We start from the raw sequence: 21,613 nt of genomic DNA, 5'->3' as shown, positions 1-21,613 counted from the left end.
TTGGAACCTGCCTAAATTTTACACCTCTTAAAGTTAGTTCAGAATTCATCTCCAGTCTCTTGGTGGTCTCAGAAGTTGGGTGTCATCACTCCATTCATCTCTTACACCTCTTATTAACTGGAGACATTATTTGAAATCTGGAAAATAGCATTAGGGATTGTTATTTATTATTGCAAGAATACCACAAATTCCTAGAGGGCAGAAACTACCATAAATATTTTGTAGGTCCTTTCAGTGTCTGGCCCTGTTTTCTGTATATAGTCGATGCTTAATAAATATTTGTTGACTAACTGGTTTAATGTTCCTTAAGAGCAAATGTTCTAAATTAATTTAATAATAGAGATTTTATTTCACTTTTCCTTCTTGATGTGTCATACAAAAAAGGAGAAAATGTATTTGGAGTGCAATGAGATATAAATAAATAGTAATACATTATTATAAGCCTTCCAAAATGTTGTTGCCAGTCTATGAGCTTTTCCTCCATTTGGTGTTTACTTTTGCAAGAAGCAAGAAAAACTTTAGTTAGCATTATGTGTTTGATAACTCTGGATTGACCTAGAATCCTGCTAGGTGTATGTGCACGCTAAGATACTTCAGTCATTTCTGACTTGCTGTGACTGTAGCCTGCCAGGGTTCTCTGTCCATGGGATTCTGGAGTGAGTGTGTTGCTGTGCCCTCCCCTGACTCAAGGATCATACCCACATCTCCTGCAGCTCCTGCATTGCAGGCAGATTCTTTATCACTGAGCCACTGGGGAAGCCCCTCCTAGGGACCATCAGTTTTAATTTCTAGATTGCTGTGGTTGAATGTTCACACTAGAACACACTTCTAAGGATCACTTCATATACTTAACTTATTTTTATCTCAATAATATTTATTGTTTCTTATCATGGTTATTGCAAATGATAATACTTTAATTAATCTGAAATGCGCTGTTGTGCTAAAGGTGCATAAGAGATCCTAATTGAGAGCCAAGTAAATAAGTAAGTCTTTAAAGGAGATTTAAATCTCTTCACAGACTTGTCCAATGTCATAGTTGGAAAGCAAGAACTTTCCCACTGTTAATGGTGCTTGGCAGTCACAGGTCACATTTTATGAAGACGGGTTATACTTACTAATCTGGCAGATGTCATGGAGTCATTATGTGCTTTGAGGAACATCAGACAGTAATGCATATTTAATTCCACCCTAATGTACAAAGACAGTGTTTTTTGGTGATAGTTTTATTGAAATATAATTTATATACCATGCAGTTTATCCATATGAAGTGTAAATTCACTCTGAATTTTAGCATATATGTATTTATATATTAGTATATATGTTAAATTAAATATATATACTAAATATGTATATTTAATATATAGTATATATATTAAATGTTATATAAATTAAATTTAATATATACTAAAGATATTCAACATTTATATTAAATTACAAGTTGGCTTAAAGCTCAACATTCAGAAAACGAAGATCATGGTATCCGGTCCCACCACTTCATGGGAAATAGATGGGGAAACAGTGGAAATGGTGTCAGACTTTATTTTTCTGGGCTCCAAAATCACTACAGATGGTGACTGCAGCCATGAAATTAAAAGACGCTTAGTCCTTGGAAGGAAAGTTATGACCAACCTAGACAGCACATTCAAAAGCAGAGACATTACTTTGCCAACGTCTAGTCAAGGCTATGGTTTTTTCCTGTGGTCACGTATGGATGTGAGAGTTGGACTGTGAAGAAGGCTGAGCGCCAAAGAATTGATGCTTTTGAACTGTGGTGTTGGAGAAGACTCTTGAAAGTCCCTTTGGACTGCAAGGAGATCTAACCAGTCCATTTTGAAGGAGATCAGCCCTGGGATTTCTTTGGAAGGAATAATGCTAAAGCTGAAACTCCAGTACTTTGGCCACCTCATGCGAAGAGTTGACTCATTGGAAAAGACTCTGATGCTGGGAGGGATTGGGGGCAGGAGGAAAAGGGGACGACAGAGGGTGAGATGGCTGGAAGGCATCACTGACTCGATGGACGTGAGTCTGAGTGAACTCAGGGAGTTGGTGATGGACAGGGAGGCCTGGAATGCTGCGATTCATGGGGTCGAAAAAAGTCGGACACGACTGAGTGACTGATCTGATCTGATGTATTTATATATATTTAATAAATATATTAAATCTTAAATATTTGCAGTTGTAAAACTATCACCATAAGTAAGTTTAGAACAATTTCATTATCCTGGAAAGAAATCCAATAACTTTAGCTCCTGTCCTTCAATTTTAGCATCCTCCCCAGCTCTGCATCTGGTAATTTGCTTTCTGTTTCTGTGAATTTCCCTTTTTTTGGACATTTCATATACATGGGATCATATAATATGTGATTTGATGTGACTGACTCCTTTCACATAGCTTACTGTTTTCAAGTTCCATCCATGTTATGTACTGATGTACTTCATTTCTCTTTATTGCAGACTAATATTCCATTGTATGGATATACTGCATTTGTTTATCCATTCATTGGCTCTTGGGCTTTAGGGTTATTTCCAGTTTGGGGCCATTATGAAAAGCACATCTATGTGAACATCTATGTGTAAGTTTTTGTGTAAACTTGATTTTTTATTTTTCTTAAAAAATGAAAGAGTGGAATTCTAGGTTGTATGGTAAGTCTGTGTTTAACCTTTTAGTAACTGCCAGATTATTTTCCAAAATAGATGTATCATTTTACATTACTGGGAACACTTTTACTGTGAGAAAATGGATCACATTATAGATAAAAGGGTTTCTACATTTACAGACTTGTGAGTATATTAATTAACATTTCTGAGTTTCTCTCGTTGATGATATAACAGTCTTCACCTCAGTTCAGTCGCTTAGTCATGTCTGACTCTTTGCAACACCATGGACTGCAGCACACCAGGCTTCTCTGTCCATCACCAACTCCCGGAGCTTGCTCAGACTCATGTCCATCTAGTCGGTGGTGCCATCCAAGCATCTCATCCTCTGTGGTCCCCTTCTTCTCCTGTCTTCAATCTTTCTCAGCATCAGGGTCTTTTCTAAAGAGTCAGTTTTTCTCATCAGGTGGCCAAAGCATTGGAACTTCAGCTTCAGCATCAGTCCTTCCAGTGAATATTCAGGACTGATTTCCTTTAGGATTGACTGATTGTATTTCCTTGCAATCTAAGTGACTCTTGAGTCTTCTCCAACAGTGCAGTTCAAAAGCATCAGTTCTTCAGTGCTCAGCTTTGTTTATGGTCCAACTCTCACATGAATAAATGACTACTGTAAAAAATCATAACTTTGACTATATGGATCTTTGTTGACAAAGTAATGTCTCTGCTTTGTAATATGCTATCTAGGTTTGTCATAGTTTTTCTTCCAAGGATCAAGCATCTTTTAATTTCATGGCTGCAGTCACCATCTGTAGTGATTTTGGAGCCCAAGAAAATAAAGTCCCTCACTGTTTCCACTGTTTCCCCATCTATTTGCCATGAAGTGATGGGACTGGATGCCATGATCTTAGTTTTCTGAATGTTGAGTTTTAAGCCAGCTTTTTCACTCTCCTTTTTCACTTTGATCAAGAGGCTCTTTAGTTCTTCTTCACTTTCTGCCAGAAGGGTGGTGTCATCTGCATATCTGAGGTTAATGATATTTCTCCTGGCAATCTTGATTCCAGCTTTGCTTCATACAGCCAGTCATTTCTCATGATGTACTCCACGTATAAGTTAAATAAGTAGGGTGACAATATGTAGCCTTGACGTACTCCTTTCCTGATTTGAAACCAGTCCATTGTTCCATGTCTGGTTCTAATGTTGCTTCTTGACCTGCATTAGGACTTCCCTGTGGCTCAGACGGTAAAGTGTCTGCCTGCAATGTGGAAGACCCAAGTTCGATCCGTGGATTGGGAAGATCCCCTGGAGAAGGAAATGGCAACCCACTCCAATACCCTTGCCTGGAAAATCCCATGGACAGAGGAGCCTGGTAGGCAACAGTCCATGGGGTCGCAAAGAGTCAGACACGACTGAACGACTTCACTTTCCTTTTTCCTTTCCTGACCTGCATAAAGATTTCTCAGGAGGCAGATAAGGTGATCTGGTATTCCTATCTCTTGAAGAATTTGCCACAGTTTGTTGTGATCCACACAATAAAAGACTTTGGCATAGTCAGTAAAGCAAAAGTAGGTATTTTTCTGGAACTCTCTTGCATTTTCTATGATCCAACGGATGTTGGCAATTTGATCTCTGATTCCTCTGCCTTTTCTAAATCCAGCTTGAACATCTGGAAGTTTTCGATTCACATACTGTTGAAGCCTCACTTGGAGAATTTTGAGCATTACTTTGTTAGCATGTGAGATGAGTACAATTGTGCGGTAGTTTGAATGTTCTTTGGCATTGCCTTTCTTTGAGATTGGAATGAAAACTGATCATTTCCAGTCCTGTGGCCACTGCTGTTTTCCAAATTTGCTGGCGTATTGAGTGCAGCACTTACACAGCATCATCTTTTAGCATTTCAAGTTCCTCAGCTGGAATTTCATCACCTCCAGTGACTTTGTTTGTAGTGATGCTTCCTAAGGCCCAGTTGACTTTGCGTTCCAGGATGTCTGGCTCTAGGTGAGTGATTGCACTGTTGTGGTTATCTGGGTCATTAAGATCTTTTTATATAATTCTGTGTATTCTTGCCACCTCTTCTTAGTATCTTCTGCTTCTGTTAGGTCCATACCATTTCTGTCCTTTATTGAGCCCATCTTTGCATGAAGTGTTCCCTTCATATCTCTAATATTCTTGAAGAGATCTCTAGTCTTTCCCATTCCACTATTTTCCTCTATTTTTTTGCATTGGTCACTTAGGAAGGCTTTCTGATCTCTTCTTGCTATTCTTTGGAACTCTGCATTCGGATGGCTATATCTTTCCTTTTCTCTTTTGCCTTTTGCTTCTCTTCTTTTCTTGGCTGTTTGTAAGACCTCCTCAGACAACCATTTTGCCTTTTTACAGTTCCTTTTCTTGGGGATGGTTTTGATCACTGCCTCCTGTACAATGTCATGAACCTTCCTCCATAGTTCTTCAGGCACTCTATCAGATCTAATCCCTTGAATCTATTTGTCACTTCCAGTGTATACTTGTAAGAGATTTGATTTAGGTCATACCTGAATGGTCTAGTGGTTCCCCCTACTTTCTTCAGTTTAAGTCTGAATTTGGCAATAAGGAGTTCATGGTCTGAGCTATAGTCAGCTCCCGGTCTTGTTTTTGCTGACTGTATAGAGCTTCTCCATCTTTGGCTGCAAAGAGTATAATCAGTGATTTCGAGATTGATCATCTGGTGATGTCCATGTGTAAAGTAGTCTCTTGTGTTTTTGGAAGAGGATGTTTGCTATATTGTTTCTTGTGTTGTTGGAAGAGGGTGTTTACTAACAACCTTATTGAGGTATAACTCACATCACATTGTGTATGCATTTTCATCACTCCAATAAGATCTCTCCTCCATTTGCATTTATTTGATCTGTCCTTCCTCATTTAATTTGGTGATTTGTTGGCTCATGTGGTAGCCAAGCTAAAGGGCTGAGAATACTTTGTGGCTAACATAAAGTTGCAGAGAAGGCAATGGCACCCCACTCCAGTACTCTTGCCTGCAAAATCCCATGGATGGAGAAACCTGGTGGGCTGCAGTCCATGGGGTCACTAAGAGTCAGACACGACTGAGTGACTTCACTTTCACTTTTCACTTTCACACATTGGAGAAGGAAATGGCAACCCACTCCAGTGTTCTTGCCTGGAGAATCCCAGGGACGGGGGAGCCTGGTGGGCTGCCGTCTATGGGGTTGCACAGAGTCAGACATGACTGAAGTGACTTAGCAGCAGCAGCAGCAACATAAAGTTGAGAAATGTCTATGAACTTAAATTTTTTCAAGTTTGAGTAGGTTCACAAACTCATACTCCAAGTTTGTAATACAGATAGCTCTGAAAGTTGAAACTTTTTTCATAACTCATTTGGTGGAAATGAACGGAATTAACAGGTGGTTATATATAATATTTATTTGTTCTCCTTAATGTGAATAATCATATGTCTTATTATAGAAGTATTAATATTTGATTATGGGGTACTTCCTCAGCCCTCACTGGGGGTGATTTGTAACAAATGTGTGATATGTGCATCATTTTACCTTTCTAAAATTCAAATAATCCTGAGCTAGGCACAGCTGGCACCACGGGTTTCAGACTGTGGATCTGTGTTTGAGTTAAGTAGCCAGCACCTCAGAGCCTGTGCACTTGCTGTTTTTCCTCCCCAGATAGCCTTTGGGCTCCTTCTTGTTATTCAGGTACATGTTGACTTTGTGGGAATCGCTTTTCTGAGCACCGCAAACGTTCCTGCCCCTGTCACTTTCTACCGTGCCACCTTGTTTTATAATCTTTATGACCCTCATTCTTACCTGATGTGACCTACGGCATCTGTTCCCTTGTTTGCATCTGTTCTCTTTGTCTCTTCCAACATAAGCCCATGAAGGCTGGGGTCCTGTCTGTTGGTTCCTGCTCAGGAGGCACTGACAGTGCAGCGGGAGGACTGTGTTTTCCAGGTGCAGCAGCCTGTTCCTGCTCAGCGTCTTGCTCCTACTGAGCGGATTCTGCTCGGCTCCCTGTGGGGATCAAGTGGAACTTGGGCTAAATGACATGTGTGAGCAGCTGCTCTCAGACCACATAAGATTACTGCCTCTCCCATCACATCAAAAACTAGATGTTTGGTCTTGACTCTTGTGCAAAATCCTTGTCACCATGGAGATGAGTTCTCTAAAAGGTCTGCACGCCTGAAGGAGGATCACTGAGCTGTGAGAGATAATAGGTAATGGTCACCCATCAGATTGTGTTTTTTCCCCTCAGTGATAGATTTGCATCCCTGTTTTGGGGCATGATAAAAGTTGTGACCAGGACATCAGTCTGTTTTTCTTTCGTCAGATAATTAGATGGCAGGCACTGTTTCTGATACAGTGCAAAAGATATGAGGGTGTATCATTTCCTCCAGTCTAGCTCTTACGCCTCTTTCTACCTGGGTTTGAAGCTTAATAGTCTTGACAGTCAGGATCCAATCAAGACATCATGTCATCAGTTTGTTTGTTTGTTAGACTTAAGTCTTTGCTTAAGGACCAGTTGAGGCAGCTGCTAGTGGCCATGGTTCCAAGGATCCATGTCACGATAGAGGGTGTCCACATTGGCACTGATGATCCAAGTGTTTATAGCAGTTTAGCCAAGTGGGAGTGTCCTGAGTTTCTTTGCTGGGGGAGGGAATCAAGCCATTTTATTGAAGGGCTTTGGGGAAGGGTCAAAAGACTGGGAGGATAATGAAATCCAACATCCTTTTCCCAGCTGGGATCTCCCCATCTTCACAGTCACTGGAAAATGAGTGTCATTCTTCCCACTATAACTCATTTTCTGGATCACTTTGGGGTAGTCCCTTCACCTTCTAAAACTGTTTCTCATCTGTGTGATAAGGATGGTTCCCCAAGGGCTAAGTGGGCAAACAGTGTAAAGTGCTCAGCACAAAGAAGGGCCTCTGTTGTATTCATTCCCATCTTCTGTGTCTTCGTCAAACTCTTAATTTGCTCAAAATAATTTTGCTCCTTTAGACTATTAAAGGGAATTTAAAGCCTACTAAACTCCAAATGTATTTGCTGAAACTTCACAGACTTGCTGAGATTTAACTGCTTTGTATTCACAGAGTGGACATTTCATGTGGTTGAATTTACTACTGCTGTGTGTGTCTAGGGTCTGGGTGTTTGGAGAAAGGCAAACATAGACTGTCAGTGTGTTGCTCGTTTTGTTTGAGTCCTGTAAGAGCATCGGAAAGTTACAAGACTCCAAACTGAAGGGCCTGACCAATCAGGAGGGAGTATGTGTGAGCAAAGCATGATGAATGTCAAAAGCAGGTCAATGGTACTCTCCTAGCAGTCCAAAGTTTAAGACTTCACCTTCCAATGCAGCCAGTGCGGATTCAATCCTTGGTCAGATATCTAAGATCCTGTATGCCTCATGGCCAAAGAAACCAAAAGGCAAAACAGAAGCAATATTGTAACAAGCTCAATAAAGACTAAAAAATGTTCCATATGAAAAAAAAAAAGCAAGCCTGGTGTACAAATGAATTTCATAAACATGTGAAAGAATTTAAGTTTTTGGTCTTAGTTTACTTTTTGGTACTATGGAATCAGCCCTTTGTTAGTTCTGTCTTTTCTTCATTAAAAAAAAAAAAAAATCCTCCAATCTTTTACCACTAGCATGTGTTCATATATCTGCTTACTTGATTGTCATTTTGAAATAAAGTTATAATTAAAAGTTGACAGAGGAGAAAGAGAGTTGAAGCAGAGAGAATAAAGTATATGAATACCTTTCTATAAAATTCAAATCTTCTATGTAATTTCAGTTCATTACCTGGGCATTAAAAAAGGGAAAGCCAGCTTATCCTTTAAGCTGGCTCCTCATCCTTGGAATTTTAAAATGGCAAGCCTGATTCCAAATAGTGAAAATGTCATTCCTTGAATACAAAAGGGGCATATAAGAATTAGAAGGGAAAGAGAACAGAAGATGAGTTGAAGGCACACACACTTCATTCAGAACCATCCCCATGGTTTACTCAGCTTCCAGTGGACTTAAAAGCTCATATTTAGCTTTTGTATGGCTCATATACAGACAGGATCCTGCCTCCAGGATTGCTCCCCTTGCTGCCCAGTATCTTAAGTTGAAGCAGTCATTTTTGGGGAAAGTATCAGGCAGGGTTTAGAATGCTGGCTTCAGGATCTTATTTCTTTTTCTGGAGGAGGGCCTTTTCTGAGCACACTGAAGCAAGGGACTTACATAAAATGTTTGGGGACCAAGATCACGGGAATGGTCTTATTTTTCACTATTTATTCTTGATTTCATTTTAAGTCAGCTTCACACATATGTATGTGTGGTTGACTTTACCTTAGAAAAGTAAAAGCCAACTTGGTCTGATAACTCAGGGTCCTTCAAAAGTCAAGAGGGACCCAGCCCGTTTTCATTTTTCAAGGTTCCCAGTCTGTTAAGAAATGTTGTTGTTGATCAGTCATGTCTGACTCTTTGCAACCCCATGGACTGCAGCACTCCAGGCTTCCCTGTCTTTCACTGTCTCCCAGAGTTTGCGCAAACTCATGTTCATTGAGTCGGTGATGCCATCCAACCATCTCATCCTCTGTCACCCCTTTCTCCTCCTGCCCTCAATCTTTCCCAGCATCAGAGTGTTTTCCACTGAGTCAGCTCTTCTCATCAGGTGGCCAAAGTAATGGAGCTTAAACTTCAGCATCAGTCCTTCCAATGAATGTTGAGGGTTGATTTCCTTTTAAGATTGACTCGTTTGATCTCCTTGCAGTCCAAGGAGCTCTCAAGAGTTTTCTCCAGCACCACAATTTGAAGGCATCAATTCTTTGATGCTCAGCTTCTTTATGGTCCAACTCTCACATCTATACATGACTACTGGAAAAACCATAGCTTTGACTATACGGAACTAATGACAAAACAGAGTTGAGAACTGGGGTATATTTTAAATATTTGCATTTAACACATTACTGTTTTTTTTTTTTTTTTTTAAAGCAGAGAGTGCTTATACAATGTGATTGAGTTTTTCCTAAGAAGTAAAGGATACAGTAAGAAAAATTATATGCACCATAGGCTGTGTGGTCCAGGAAAGAGATGCATCTTCTTCCAGTGCTATGGTTTCTCTGTGACTATACCTGTGCTCTCTTTAGGAGATTAATGCAGGAAGTCTAAGTTTAAGGCTCTTTGAATTGGAGGCCTGCTGATGGCTTTCTGGTCCTTGGGAAGTATCTGAATACTGCCCTGACCTGGGCCTGCAGGGAGCTTTTCATGATGGTTCTTATTACTGTTCCTTGCTTATTACTGCTCACAGAGTGTGAGCATATTTTCATCTTAAAACCTTCCTTGGCCCTGCATTCCTTTCTTGGTTTGCCTCAAATCCATCCCTTTCTTCCTCCTGCCTTCTTTCCTTCCAATCTAGATATAGGAGTATAATCTACTTTTTAAATCATTGCTACCAAATTACTTTAAAGATGACTTCAGTTTCAGAATTGATCATGTTGCTTTTATGCCCAATCAGACCTCTTTGCTCCTCACCCTGACTATAGTGCACAGAACATAGTGTTCCTTGGCCTTGCTCCTTGCCCTTGCTCCTTTGAATCCCACTTGCCTGCCTCTTTGTACCCTTCTCCCCATACCACTGGCCTTCCCCATCCCAAACCACCAACAGACTCTGCAGACTCATGAGGCTTCTTCCTTGGAGCCTTTCTTGCTCAGTCTCCCATCACTTCTCTTAACCAGTTGGCTGACTTCCACTCAGCCTTTAACTCAAACTCACTGTCACATCATTTATGAAACCTTCCCCAGACTGGTACCCCATTCCCTGGCAGAGATATCTTACTTTGAGTTCCTTACTTTGAGTTGTCATAACACCTTAAACCTCTTTGCTCTGTGGTTCTACCATGTGTAAAGTTGGGATAAAGCTATGTGCTTTCCTTTATAGGATGGCTGTGAGGATTAACTGGATTAATTGATTAAAGTAGTTAGAACAGTTTGTCACTGGGATAGGAAATGTGAAACTAAATAATTTGCTGTTATCTCCTTGTGGGACCTCCTGTAAGAGCCCACAGTACACTGTCTAATTATAAATACTTGCTTCTCCTCAGAGCTGAACTGTGAATGTGTTGGTCATCCTCATGGCCCAGCTTTTAGTGTAATTCTTCTCATATACTTAATTATCATCAGCATTGTCTTGTTATCATCATCAATAATAATAAGAGCTGACATTAATGGACATTCATTGGGTACCAAGAACTTTTGCCCAGAGTACTCTAATGAAGTAGCTCAAGCTAGGATTCAAGTCAGGTTGTCTGACCCCGGAGCCTACTCTTGGACCAACATAATATGTTCCCTTTCAAACTGAAGTTGCCTGGTAAACATCTGGATGGGTGGATACAAGGAGAGAATAGAAAGAGAATTGAAATAGCTTTTCCCCTGCATCATATTTATATAAAAATCCATCTGAGTAGGTAAAATCTGTTAGACACGGAAATTGTTCAGTATTTCTCTGTTTTCAAGGGTAAAGGGAATTTTCCTTCCCTGATTATAGTTGGGGCCAAGGGACGAGGAGCTGCCTGCCATAGTCGCTGTCCTGTTCTGTGTCGCACTGGTACCATCCGTCAAAGGAGCTTTCTTTGGCAAACAGCTTAATTTCTGTGTTTGTGCCATTTTGAGGACATCAGTCAAAACTTTATAAAGGCCCTTGCCTCATTCCATTTTCACCCGACTGATCACAGATTTTGCTGTTGAAGCTAAAAAAAGCCTGGTGGATTCTGAAAGCCAGTCCTTAAGGAGCAGGCACACAGCCTTGTGTTTGAGAACACAGATTTTGGAGTCCTTTTCTTGGCAGCAGAATTAACTTTCACATAACCTCCATGTAACTGTGAACTTGTGTTGCTGTTCCAAGTTCTCCCCACATGGGAGCCAACCATGGGAATCATAGACTCTGGTCTTTTCTGTTCAGTCAAACTGTGTTATGCTTGAAAATTTTGTCTCCTCCCCTGCCCCATTACCATGATAGCTTAATTACATTTGTGTGGAATTCTTCAGGAAATGTTTTGCATGTACATGCTCATCAAATTCACACATGGAAATACAGACTAAAAATGGTATTATTTCAGTTCACAGGGTAAGAAAACCAAGACTCAACGAAGTTAAGGTTTTCTCAGAGTCAAGTAGCTACTGAGTGGAAAGATCTGTATTCAAACCTTTGTCCTTGGGCTCTGAGACTGTTCTACTTCTATTGAGCTGTAATGTTTAAAAGGCCAAAAGCTCAGAGCCATGATTAAGTCATCTCTTTCTTAGTGTCCCACTCAGTTCTTGTTGCTGTTCTGATTAATAGGTTCTCAACAAATACTTGTTAAACTAAATTGAACAGAAGTTATGGGAACTTGTTGTTGCAGCCAGAATTAGAAACTCTCTGTACCGTAGACATTCTCTCCAGGACTATCACCTTCTTAACTTGGCTGCACCTTATCTTATCTTTCTTTTCTTAGGCAGATGCTCCCATCTTCCTTACCTAGTTGGACAGTATCCTCAATGCTCTGCCATTGTGGATTCTGGTCAAAACCTCTGAGTCAGCCCTGGAAAGATGTAATTAAGGGCTGGAACAAAATTTTGTTCAACATGATCAGAGCCCTCGGTGATAGGTGATTTCCATTGTGGGATATGTTTATCCTTAAACCGACTTAATATCATAGCTCTTTTCACACTGGACTTATACCCTCTCAGGAAGTTAATGACAGTTCCATTGCCCATGAAGGGAAGAGTTCAGTTATCTTAAAACTGAAGGATTCAGAGGGAACTTTACAAGGTTCATGGTTAAATAGCCTTGATTTTGATAATCCAACTCTATAAACCACTGCCAGGAGGATACCTACGTAGAAGACCACATTCTAAAATGCTGGATCATTTGGAAAAACTTGCTTGGGCTGAAATGTAAGACTGTCTTTTTTTTCTGTCTCCTCCCAGCTGCTTTGGCCCTTGGGTAGCCTTTTGAGCAGTTTGGCTGTTTCCATGTTCAATAGTTTTGCAAATGTTACATTTTGGCAAATGCAGCCTTAGGTGTAAAATGAGATAGCTTTGGTTTGGAAATTGGCCACTCATGTTGATAACAGTTATTAATCGAATCAGCCTCAAATTGATAACAGGTATCTCCTGTGGAAACAAAGATAATTTGTTATTGATTGTGATCCAGTCTTCTGATGTAAACTCTAGGCTTATTTTGTCTTGTAAAAGGTTGGTGTAGCCTTATGCAATCTGAAGGAGACAGGAAGAGATGGGGTGGAGGAAGGAAAGAAAACTCTCCCCACATATACACGATGTGTTTACTCTATTGTTCTGTTACCTGCTTTCTCTGGAAACTTTATAGATTAGCTTTTATAATCTACTTTGAAATGTTTGCTGTTTTTAAAGCAGAAGCAATCTTTGCAGCTTTCAAGCAGAAGGTCATTTTATACAAAATGTTCATTCGTGTGCAACAAAGCTTATTTCTTGTACAGGAACAAAGAAATAATGAAGGCTCCTTAAAAGTTGTTTTTCTCTAAAGGAATGATCATCTTGATAGCTGGTGATTTATATGTGCCTTTGCTATTGAGTTGAAAAGCAAAAACATTCGTATCAATAAGGATTACTGAATATTATTAGACTCAGATATGATTCTAACTTCAGCTTCAGTGTTTCAGAGTAGGAGGGAAAGATGTCTTGGATTTCTTGTCTAGTTGGTGTCCATCTCTCCAGGTTATTCCTTTTGCCCTGATTCACTAGCTGATGGTAATCCAGCCATTAATGTGGTCTCTGCATAGGTCTCTGATATCCAGCTGTTTCTAGAACAAAGTCCCAAAAGTATTCTTGCCTCCAAAACTGTGTTTGCTTTGTTTCTTTGGGCTGAATGCTCTTTTAGCAACGTCCCACTTTCCTTTAGAGCTCAACTTAAATGTAATTTTTGGGGGGAAGCTTTGTGGCTTATTGTTACTATGATTTTTCATTTAAGATGTTTATAGGGAAATAGCTATTTTCTTTATGCATGTCCTCCACCCTCTGTAAACCACCTCATGATGTTCCATGGCTCACTGGTGATACAAGTCCTTCAATTACTCTAGCTACAAAAGCATCAAAGATTAATCTACACTGTTGCCTGTGCGCTTAGTCGTGTCCGACTCTGTGACCTTACGGACTATAGCCTGCCAGGCTCCTCTGTCCATGTGATTCTCCAGGCAAGAATACTGGATTGGGTTGCTGTTTCCTTCTCCCATGTATCTTCTCAACCCAGGGATTGAACCCACATCTCCTGAGTCTTCTGCATTGGCAGGTGAAGTCTTTAACCACTGAGTCTCTTGGGGAGCCCTAATCTACACTGTTACAGAGTGATAAAAACTATATCCAGATTGGAGAAGAGAAGAGATTAACAAAAGATGGAGTGAAAATGTAAATTTAAATATCTTACTCTTCCCCCCAACATGACACTTCTTAAATTGTTGGTTTCTGACTCTTCATCCAAGGATGGAGTGTTTAGAATTAATCCTGGGACAAATCAGTCTCATTTTGTCCAGATTTCTGGACAGATCTTTTGATGAACTGATGGCATTTAATGAGAATAGAGATTTTTCATTTTTATTTCTAGGATCAGTTGAGTTTGAAATCTGTGACTGTAGAGAGAACCTGGGTTTCCTCTGTCCTTATCTCTTCAGGTGGTTAGTATGTCAAGTTTAAGACATGATCGTAACATGGTACTAGGATAATGATCACCTTCTGTACATACTGATTGGCACAGCATGTAACTTTTACTCCATCCCACTCATTGGCAGTCCCTAAAACAAAAGCTGATGATCGTTTGTGTCAGGAAAAGATGAACCGTATCACGCTGGGTGTGGTTGTGACAGTGATTGTTGCTTCTGTTTGATTGCCCCATTTAGCTGCTTTTCTGCAAGTTTAGCTCTTGTTGATTTGAAGGAAGAGTCACGTGATCTTTTTTCTGGTATTAAAGACAATTTAATAACTAGCGCTATGTGAAATGACCACAGATCTTCCTTAGCATCCCTTCAGTTGAATTTAAGCATTATTTGAGAAAGAATTTTGTACTCATTTCAGAGAAAAAGGGCAATAAAAACCCAATATGAGCATTAAATGTCTTTGTAAAACACAAAGTGAAATCACTAGACATACTAAATAGTTTGAAATTTTTGTTAAAATTCCTGTATCCCATGATCATAGAATTTACAAGCCAAAGCTTTTTAATCTTTAATATGAGAAATAAAAATATCATTTTTCTTTGCTTTTCATGTGTTTTTTAAAAAAATCTATTGACTTATTTGTTTATTTTTGGTTGCACTAGATCTTCGTTGCTGCCCTCAGACTTTCTCCAGTTGAGGCGAGTGGCGGCTGCTTTGCGTTGTTGGCACGTGGGCTTCTCTGTTGCGGAGCACAGGCTCTAGGTGCACGGGTGTCAGTGGTGCGGCACATGGGCTCAGTAGCTGCAGCTCACGGGCGCTAGAGGACAGGCTCAGTAGCTGTGGTTCATGGGCTTAGTTGCTCCTCGGGATGTGGAACCTTCCTGGACCAGGAATCAAGACTGTGTCCTCTGTATTGGCAGGCAGATTCTTATTCATTGTACCACCAGGGAAGTCCTACAGATGGTTTTTATGTTTCTGTTTAAAGGCTTTTTGGCCATAATTGTCCCTGCTCCAATTTTAGGGATATTTATTAAAAACTTTTTTCACTTGTGCACAATTTGTTCACCTGATAGAATCAGTAGGGTTCCAGTAATAAGTTACTTTGGTTGTGGAATTGTATTTTCCATTACTTTCCCCACTCTTCACTGCGTATTTCTTTCCATCTTTTCTCCTTTTAAGCCAAAAAGATCTGGAACCAAAAAATGAAATACAAGTAGAACAAAAAATCATTTTCTTCTTCTGATCCAATTTTTACTTTGACTTGGTGTGCTATTTTCCCCCTTCTGGACCATGACAGAGAGTGTGACATCTCCAGTGTCTTTAACACTAGCCTTGATTTCAGTGTTTTCAGGGGAGAAGAAGGGAGACTGTGCATTCTGTATTGTTGCATGATATATGTGGAGTCATTGTAACAAGAAATAAGATGTGGTTTTAAATGAAATGCCTTAATACCCCTGCTGTTCCCCTTGGCAGTTTTGCCTTCACCAGAGCTATAAATACTATCTATGGTCCATGGCTTCTAGCATTTTATATATATAAAGTTAACTTTTGTGTTTATTCCACTAAAAAGAAAGAATTATTTAGAAATCTTAAAAGTCAATGTAGTATGTATCAATTGATGAATTGCAAGTTTTTAGCTTGTAGGTGCTTTGTTTCAAGGCCAGGATGTATATTCTGCTATATTGTTATCATTTTTATTTAGTAAGGAAATGCTTGGTTATTAAGGGGGAAGGTGTACCTATGGACAAAACTGCTGCTTTCTCAGATCTCAATTTTGAATACCAGTCTTCAAAACCATTTTTATTTCCAGTGTGTAGTTTTAATTAAAAAAACACAATTCTGTAGTCCCATCTGCAAAGCCAAAAGAGGAATTCATACAAGAGAAAATTAACTTATTATTAAAAGAACACTGCCTTTCTAATAGATATGATAGAGTAACAGTTCTCCTCAGGCTCAGTGGCAGTGCCTTATATAATTACTGAAATATTAGCACATTTAAATTGATTTTCCTTGCCTGCAAGTAATAATCAAAATTATTTTTAAAACATACTTAATTTGACTTAGATGATAAGGATATTTGCTCACAAAAGGACACTCTGGGCTATTATTTTCTGCTGGTAAGCAAGAGTTGGAAGTTGAGTGGTTTTGATTTTGTTAATGATGATTCAGTTTATTTTTATTTTATTAACAATGGGAACACTGTCTCCAGGACTGCTCTGTTTTAGGTAAATTTATGGCACATGATTTCTTTCTTAAATAACATTTCTTATAATTCATTTATCTTTATACTAGTGTTTTGAGAAAGATTGACAATGTTTTGTTCTTTCCAAAAGGTGTTCATGGTTCTTGATGTGCTTTTTGTCATTATCACTGTGTATAGCAACTGAGTCTATTCTTGTTGGTGCAGGAGAGGCCAGGGGTTCCCCTGAATTCTCTCATGTAATGTAGGCTTGTCTCCCGTTGGCATCAGAGTGCAGACTGGGATAACTCCATCACAAGGAGGATATGTCCTTTCCAAGAGCCCTGTTCCAAAGTACTTCCATGCTTCACATGAGACAGTATTATGTGTGGTTGCCAGTTAACTAACTTTTTCTGAATCATTTCTCCTAAAGCTCTGTAGTGAGCATGATGGGAAAATATCTTTATGGAAACAAGAAATGTGTGAGATAAATTGAGTTAAAAAAAGGCATGCCGCAGATTTAACTTGAAAATGAATGTAAAAACCAGCCAGCAGGATTCAAATTCTCATGGACTCAACTGCTCCACACAAAGAACAGTGTTCAGGCTGGTGTCAGTGGTTTGTACAGTATTATAGAATTGTTTCTAGTGTGTTATTTTCTTGTGCCCTGTGGCTTGTGTTGCAGTATTTGTAGTTGAAATACATTTCATGTTATGCCATACACAGATTTTTTAAAAGATATTTTAATTAGTTACTTTGTTTTTGGTTGTAATGGGTCTTTGTTCCTCTGTGGGTTTTTCTCTGGTTGTAGCGAGCAGAGGCTACTCCTCTAGTTGCATTGCTCAGGCTTCTCATTGCAGTGGCTTCTTCTGTTGCAGAGCACGGGCTCCAGGGCTTGCAGGCTTCAGTAGCTGTGGCATGTGGGCTCAGTGGTTGTGGCTCCTGGGTGCTAAAGCTCAGGCTCAGTAGTGGTGGCCCATGGGCTTAGTTGCTACACTGTGGCATGTGAGATCTTCCCAGATCAGGTATCAAACCCATATCTCCTCCATTGGCAGGCGGACTATTTAGCACTGAGCCACCAGGGAAGCTCTATGCACAAATTTGTTTATGGCATGTATGCTGCTGCTAAGTCGCTTCAGTCGTGTCCAACTCTGCGACCCCATAGACGGCAGCCCACCAGGCTCCCCCCGTCCCTGGGATTCTTCAGGCAAGAACACTGGAGTGGGTTTCCATTTCCTTCTCCAATGCATGAAAGTGAAAAGTGAAAGTGAAGTCGCTCAGTCGTGTCCGACTCTTAGCGACCCCATGGACTGCAGCCTACCAGGCTCCTCCACCCATGGGATTTTCCAGGCAAGAGTACTGGAGTGGGGTGCCATTGCCTTCTCTGATGGCATGTATGAGATATACATAAATATAAATGTAAATAAAACATTATATGAAATGCATTTTATGCTATGTTGTTTCATGATAACCTCTAGTTGCCTGTTTCTTATTTGTTGGTCCTATACTGCTTTATTGTTTTTTGGGTTTCCAATTCTTCACTTTTTTCAATATTTTCTGTCTCGTTCATTAAGAAATTTTATTTTGTTTTTATCTTTTGATCATTTGTCCATTTCATTGCAGTTTCTTTTCTGGGTTCTCGAAGTACTTAGACACCATGAGAAAACAACTTCTATGACTGTAAATACACAGTCAAAATGAATGGCTTTTTTGATATGTAAGTGTTTAAAGATGTATAATATTATACATACCTTATAACAGTTTGTAAATGATTTCATGGTACATGCATATACATTCTAAATCTGTTACAATGATTAAAAAAATAAGCTCACACAAACACAGATTTCTTAAATCTCTGTCAGTCATTTATCTTTCAGAGTCCACATTGATACATTTGCAAATTGTGTCAAATCATCACAGGATGTTAATAAGCTTCATTGACCAGGATGTTTCCCAAAAGACCAAGGCCCATTGAAAGTTGGGCCAGTGTGTCCAGTCTATGTAGATCGTGTCTTTTTCTTTTCCTCTGTTTCTCATTATCTTTATTTTATGCCTCTCTCCTATAAAGTATTTTATGTCTTATGGTGAAAAGACATCTATATGTATATGTATATAGACACACACAGATTTTTAAAAAGATAAATGAGGTTGGGGAAACCTTAGAAGGTTGGTGACGCTCATTACAAGGGGATCTGGGATGAGTGCTATTTGTAGTCAGTGGCTCTCAAACTTTAACAGCTTCTTAACCATCCAGAGAGCTTGTTAACACAAATTGCTAGGATAATTTCCCTGTTGGTCCAGTGGCTAAGACTCTGCTTCCCAACACATGGGGACCAGGTTCTATCCCTGGTTGGGGAACTAAATTCCACATGCCCACTTACTGGTGCAGCCAAATAAATAAAAATAATAGATATTAAAAAAAAAGTTTGCTGGGCTCAGCCCCAGAGCTTCTGATTCTGTAGGACTGGGATGGGACTTGAAAATGTGAGTTTCTAACAGGTTCTCTGGCTAGATGCTGCTGGTGAGGGGCTCCACTTTGAGAACCACTGATCTGGGATTGTCTTTTCAGATGTTTGGGATGAGGAAACCAGCCCAAGGATTAGAGTGGGGAAGGGCTTGCCCAGATTTCCCAATGGTAGGGGATTGTACCTTCCCTAGAATTGGCACTGGATCTTCTGGCTCTGGCTCTGTAATATTTTCCTGGGATCTGTTCTTTGACTGAGCAGAGAAGGAGAAGCTTCTTCCCAACTATCTGAAGGGAGTGTGGGAAATCAGATTGGCCACGCTTCCCAGTTTCCATTCTGTGTGCAGCATTGTCTCTGACTGACCTGTCACTTTCTTTAAATGTCCTCTGGAGAGAGAGGGCTTTAGGGCTTCTACTGGTGCCCAACTTACCCAAATATATTTCAGCCTCTGTATTCCCATGTCCAGTTTAATAATTATTCATGGAACATTTATCTGTTGATTTGTGATCATTTAGAGATTAATCTAATGTCATAATTTTTGAAACATGGCCTGTTAAACTCAGTTCTATAATATGTCCAAAAATCAAGCTAAAGACAGCATAAGCTATAAGAATAACTGTGGGAAAATATAAATGGTTTAATTTTTACCTGGATCTGAATTTTTTCTTTAAATTCAATAAAATTTCAATGAAATATTATTTCACTAAATGAGTTTTCTGCAATATCCTATAGCTTACATTTTCATGGGTAGAAATAACTTATTTTTGGTAACTTTAAATTAAAGAGTAAATGATTAGCATTAAATGGACTTTTATAAAAATTGTTTCATAACAATATGTATTGGCTGAATTTCATTGGCAAAGAAGAGTAACAACAGTTGTGCATTTATAGTTGTTAGTTATTGATTTAATTTTAGTGATTTTCTTATTGGGATGCAGATTGTCAAGATGGCATTGATGTACCATTAACTTCAAATAAATGTTACCTGATAATTATGCACCAGAGCTGGGTGCATAAAGAGTTGACCTTAAATGATTGAGGGAATTAAAATAAATACCGTTTCCATACCACTGGGGAAGAAAGCCCTCTTAGAGTTGGACTTAGTTCAATTCAATAAATCTTGACCGTGGGCTTTCTGTGCTTAAGAAATATACTTTTCTAGGTAGGTTTCAGAGTCCATATCTGGCCTCAAGAGCCAGTGTCTTTGAATTTTTATGAAAGGGATACAGAACATGTGTGCATTTATGTACATATATGATTGGGTGATGAAAGCAGAAACTGGACTTTGACACTGATGTTATTTTCAGCTTCGTGGGAGCGTGGGCAGCAGGTCACAGTTTCCATGCCATGATATGACCTGGCATTTGGGGCAGTGGAGAAATGTCAGTGTTTTCACGATGTTGAGGTGGGGTCCAGGTCACACTTCTGACTCTGGGTTGCTTTCTGTCTTTCCAGCGTCTTGTGGAGGCTGCGGAAGAGGCACACCTGAAACATGAATTTGATGCCGACTTGCAGGTAACTGATTAGAGTTTGAGTTAAACTGCTTTTTGTGCTTGCTGCTAACGGAGAAACACTAGGTATACTGGGAATACCAGGGTTCAGATGTTTGGGGAGGAGGCTTTTTAGAGTATGATACAGAGTTGAAATAAATGTACCTATTTTTTAACAAGACAGGACAATGATCCTCAACCATTTTCCACTGTGTAAATGACAGGTGATAATGCATACTACATGCATGTAACCAGGTTTCAGTGAACTCCTAATTCTGGGCGAGTTAGTCAGTCAACTGACAGTAATCACCAGAGCTTTCAATGATAAATTGGTAAGATGGATGGCAGAATATATCCAAATCCCTCTTCCGTGACTGCATTTTAAGTGACTGAAAGAACATATGGATCTAACTTTGAATTTATTGTTAATTATATTTTAAAATTACATCATTCACAGACCTGGATTTGAACATCTGCTTAATAAGTTTCTTATACTGAGTCTCATATCTAATCATTGCACACATGTATCTGGTTGGGAAGGATTTCGATGCTGCCATGTATATAGAAAACATAGTAAAAGGCAAGGAATGAATTGAATAATACTTTGAGGTTCCTTTGGGTCCTTCCAGAAGGAAATTTTATCTGTATTGTCATTTTGAGTTTGTGACTTTTCCTCACTGCTGGCAAAACAGGAGTGAATCTTAACTCTTTAAGGCTGTGCTTTGCTAGAACATACATACTTCTTTTAGTGCCATGTGCTCACAATTAGGAAATAGTGTTTATTTTGCCATGTTTTCATTCATATGGAAAAGATAAATCTTCAAGCACAGAAAAAGATGTTGATACCAAAGATAGCTTTTGACTGTGTCTCTGTCCCTGGGGTGTCCTTCTTGTCATCACTTCCATCTATAATTTTTGCCTTGTTGATAAAGAATGCCCACTCAAATGGAGTAATAGAGGCAAGTTTAATAATGAGAATATTTGCAAATGCATGATAAAAAGAAACCAACAAGCAATGGTGTTATATTCTTGGGGCAAGCCACACACCTGGCCTGAAGGAGCAAGGGGAGGGAGTGGTTTCTAGAACCCAGGGATGGTAGCTGTATGGAAAGGGTACTTGGTAGAGAAATGGTGAGGTGATAAGGGTGGAATTTGGGGGAAAGAATACCTCTAATAACTGTCTCTAGTTTTCTGATTTCTTGCTGTAACCCACCGTTGACTGAACCTAACTGTTGCTGTA

The 21,613-nt window shown here is 39.5% G+C and overlaps 1 protein-coding gene across 3 annotated transcripts in view; it reads left to right on the top strand.

Annotated features, from left to right (window-relative positions):
- CACNA2D3 (calcium voltage-gated channel auxiliary subunit alpha2delta 3) overlaps positions 1-21,613 on the top strand; it is a 909,107-nt gene that overhangs the window by 263,351 nt on the left and 624,143 nt on the right. For all 3 annotated transcript variants that reach the window (XM_025272778.3, XM_025272777.3, XM_044933476.2), the window contains exon 4: positions 20,339-20,398. In XM_025272778.3, the coding sequence (XP_025128563.3) occupies positions 20,339-20,398 (60 nt within the window). The remainder of the gene's footprint in view (positions 1-20,338; positions 20,399-21,613) is intronic.

Source organism: Bubalus bubalis, chromosome 21 (assembly GCF_019923935.1).
Source record: "Bubalus bubalis isolate 160015118507 breed Murrah chromosome 21, NDDB_SH_1, whole genome shotgun sequence".
Lineage (NCBI taxonomy): Eukaryota > Metazoa > Chordata > Mammalia > Artiodactyla > Bovidae > Bubalus > Bubalus bubalis.
Note: the sequence above shows the minus strand (reverse complement) of the source record. Positions and strands in the feature narration are given on the sequence as shown.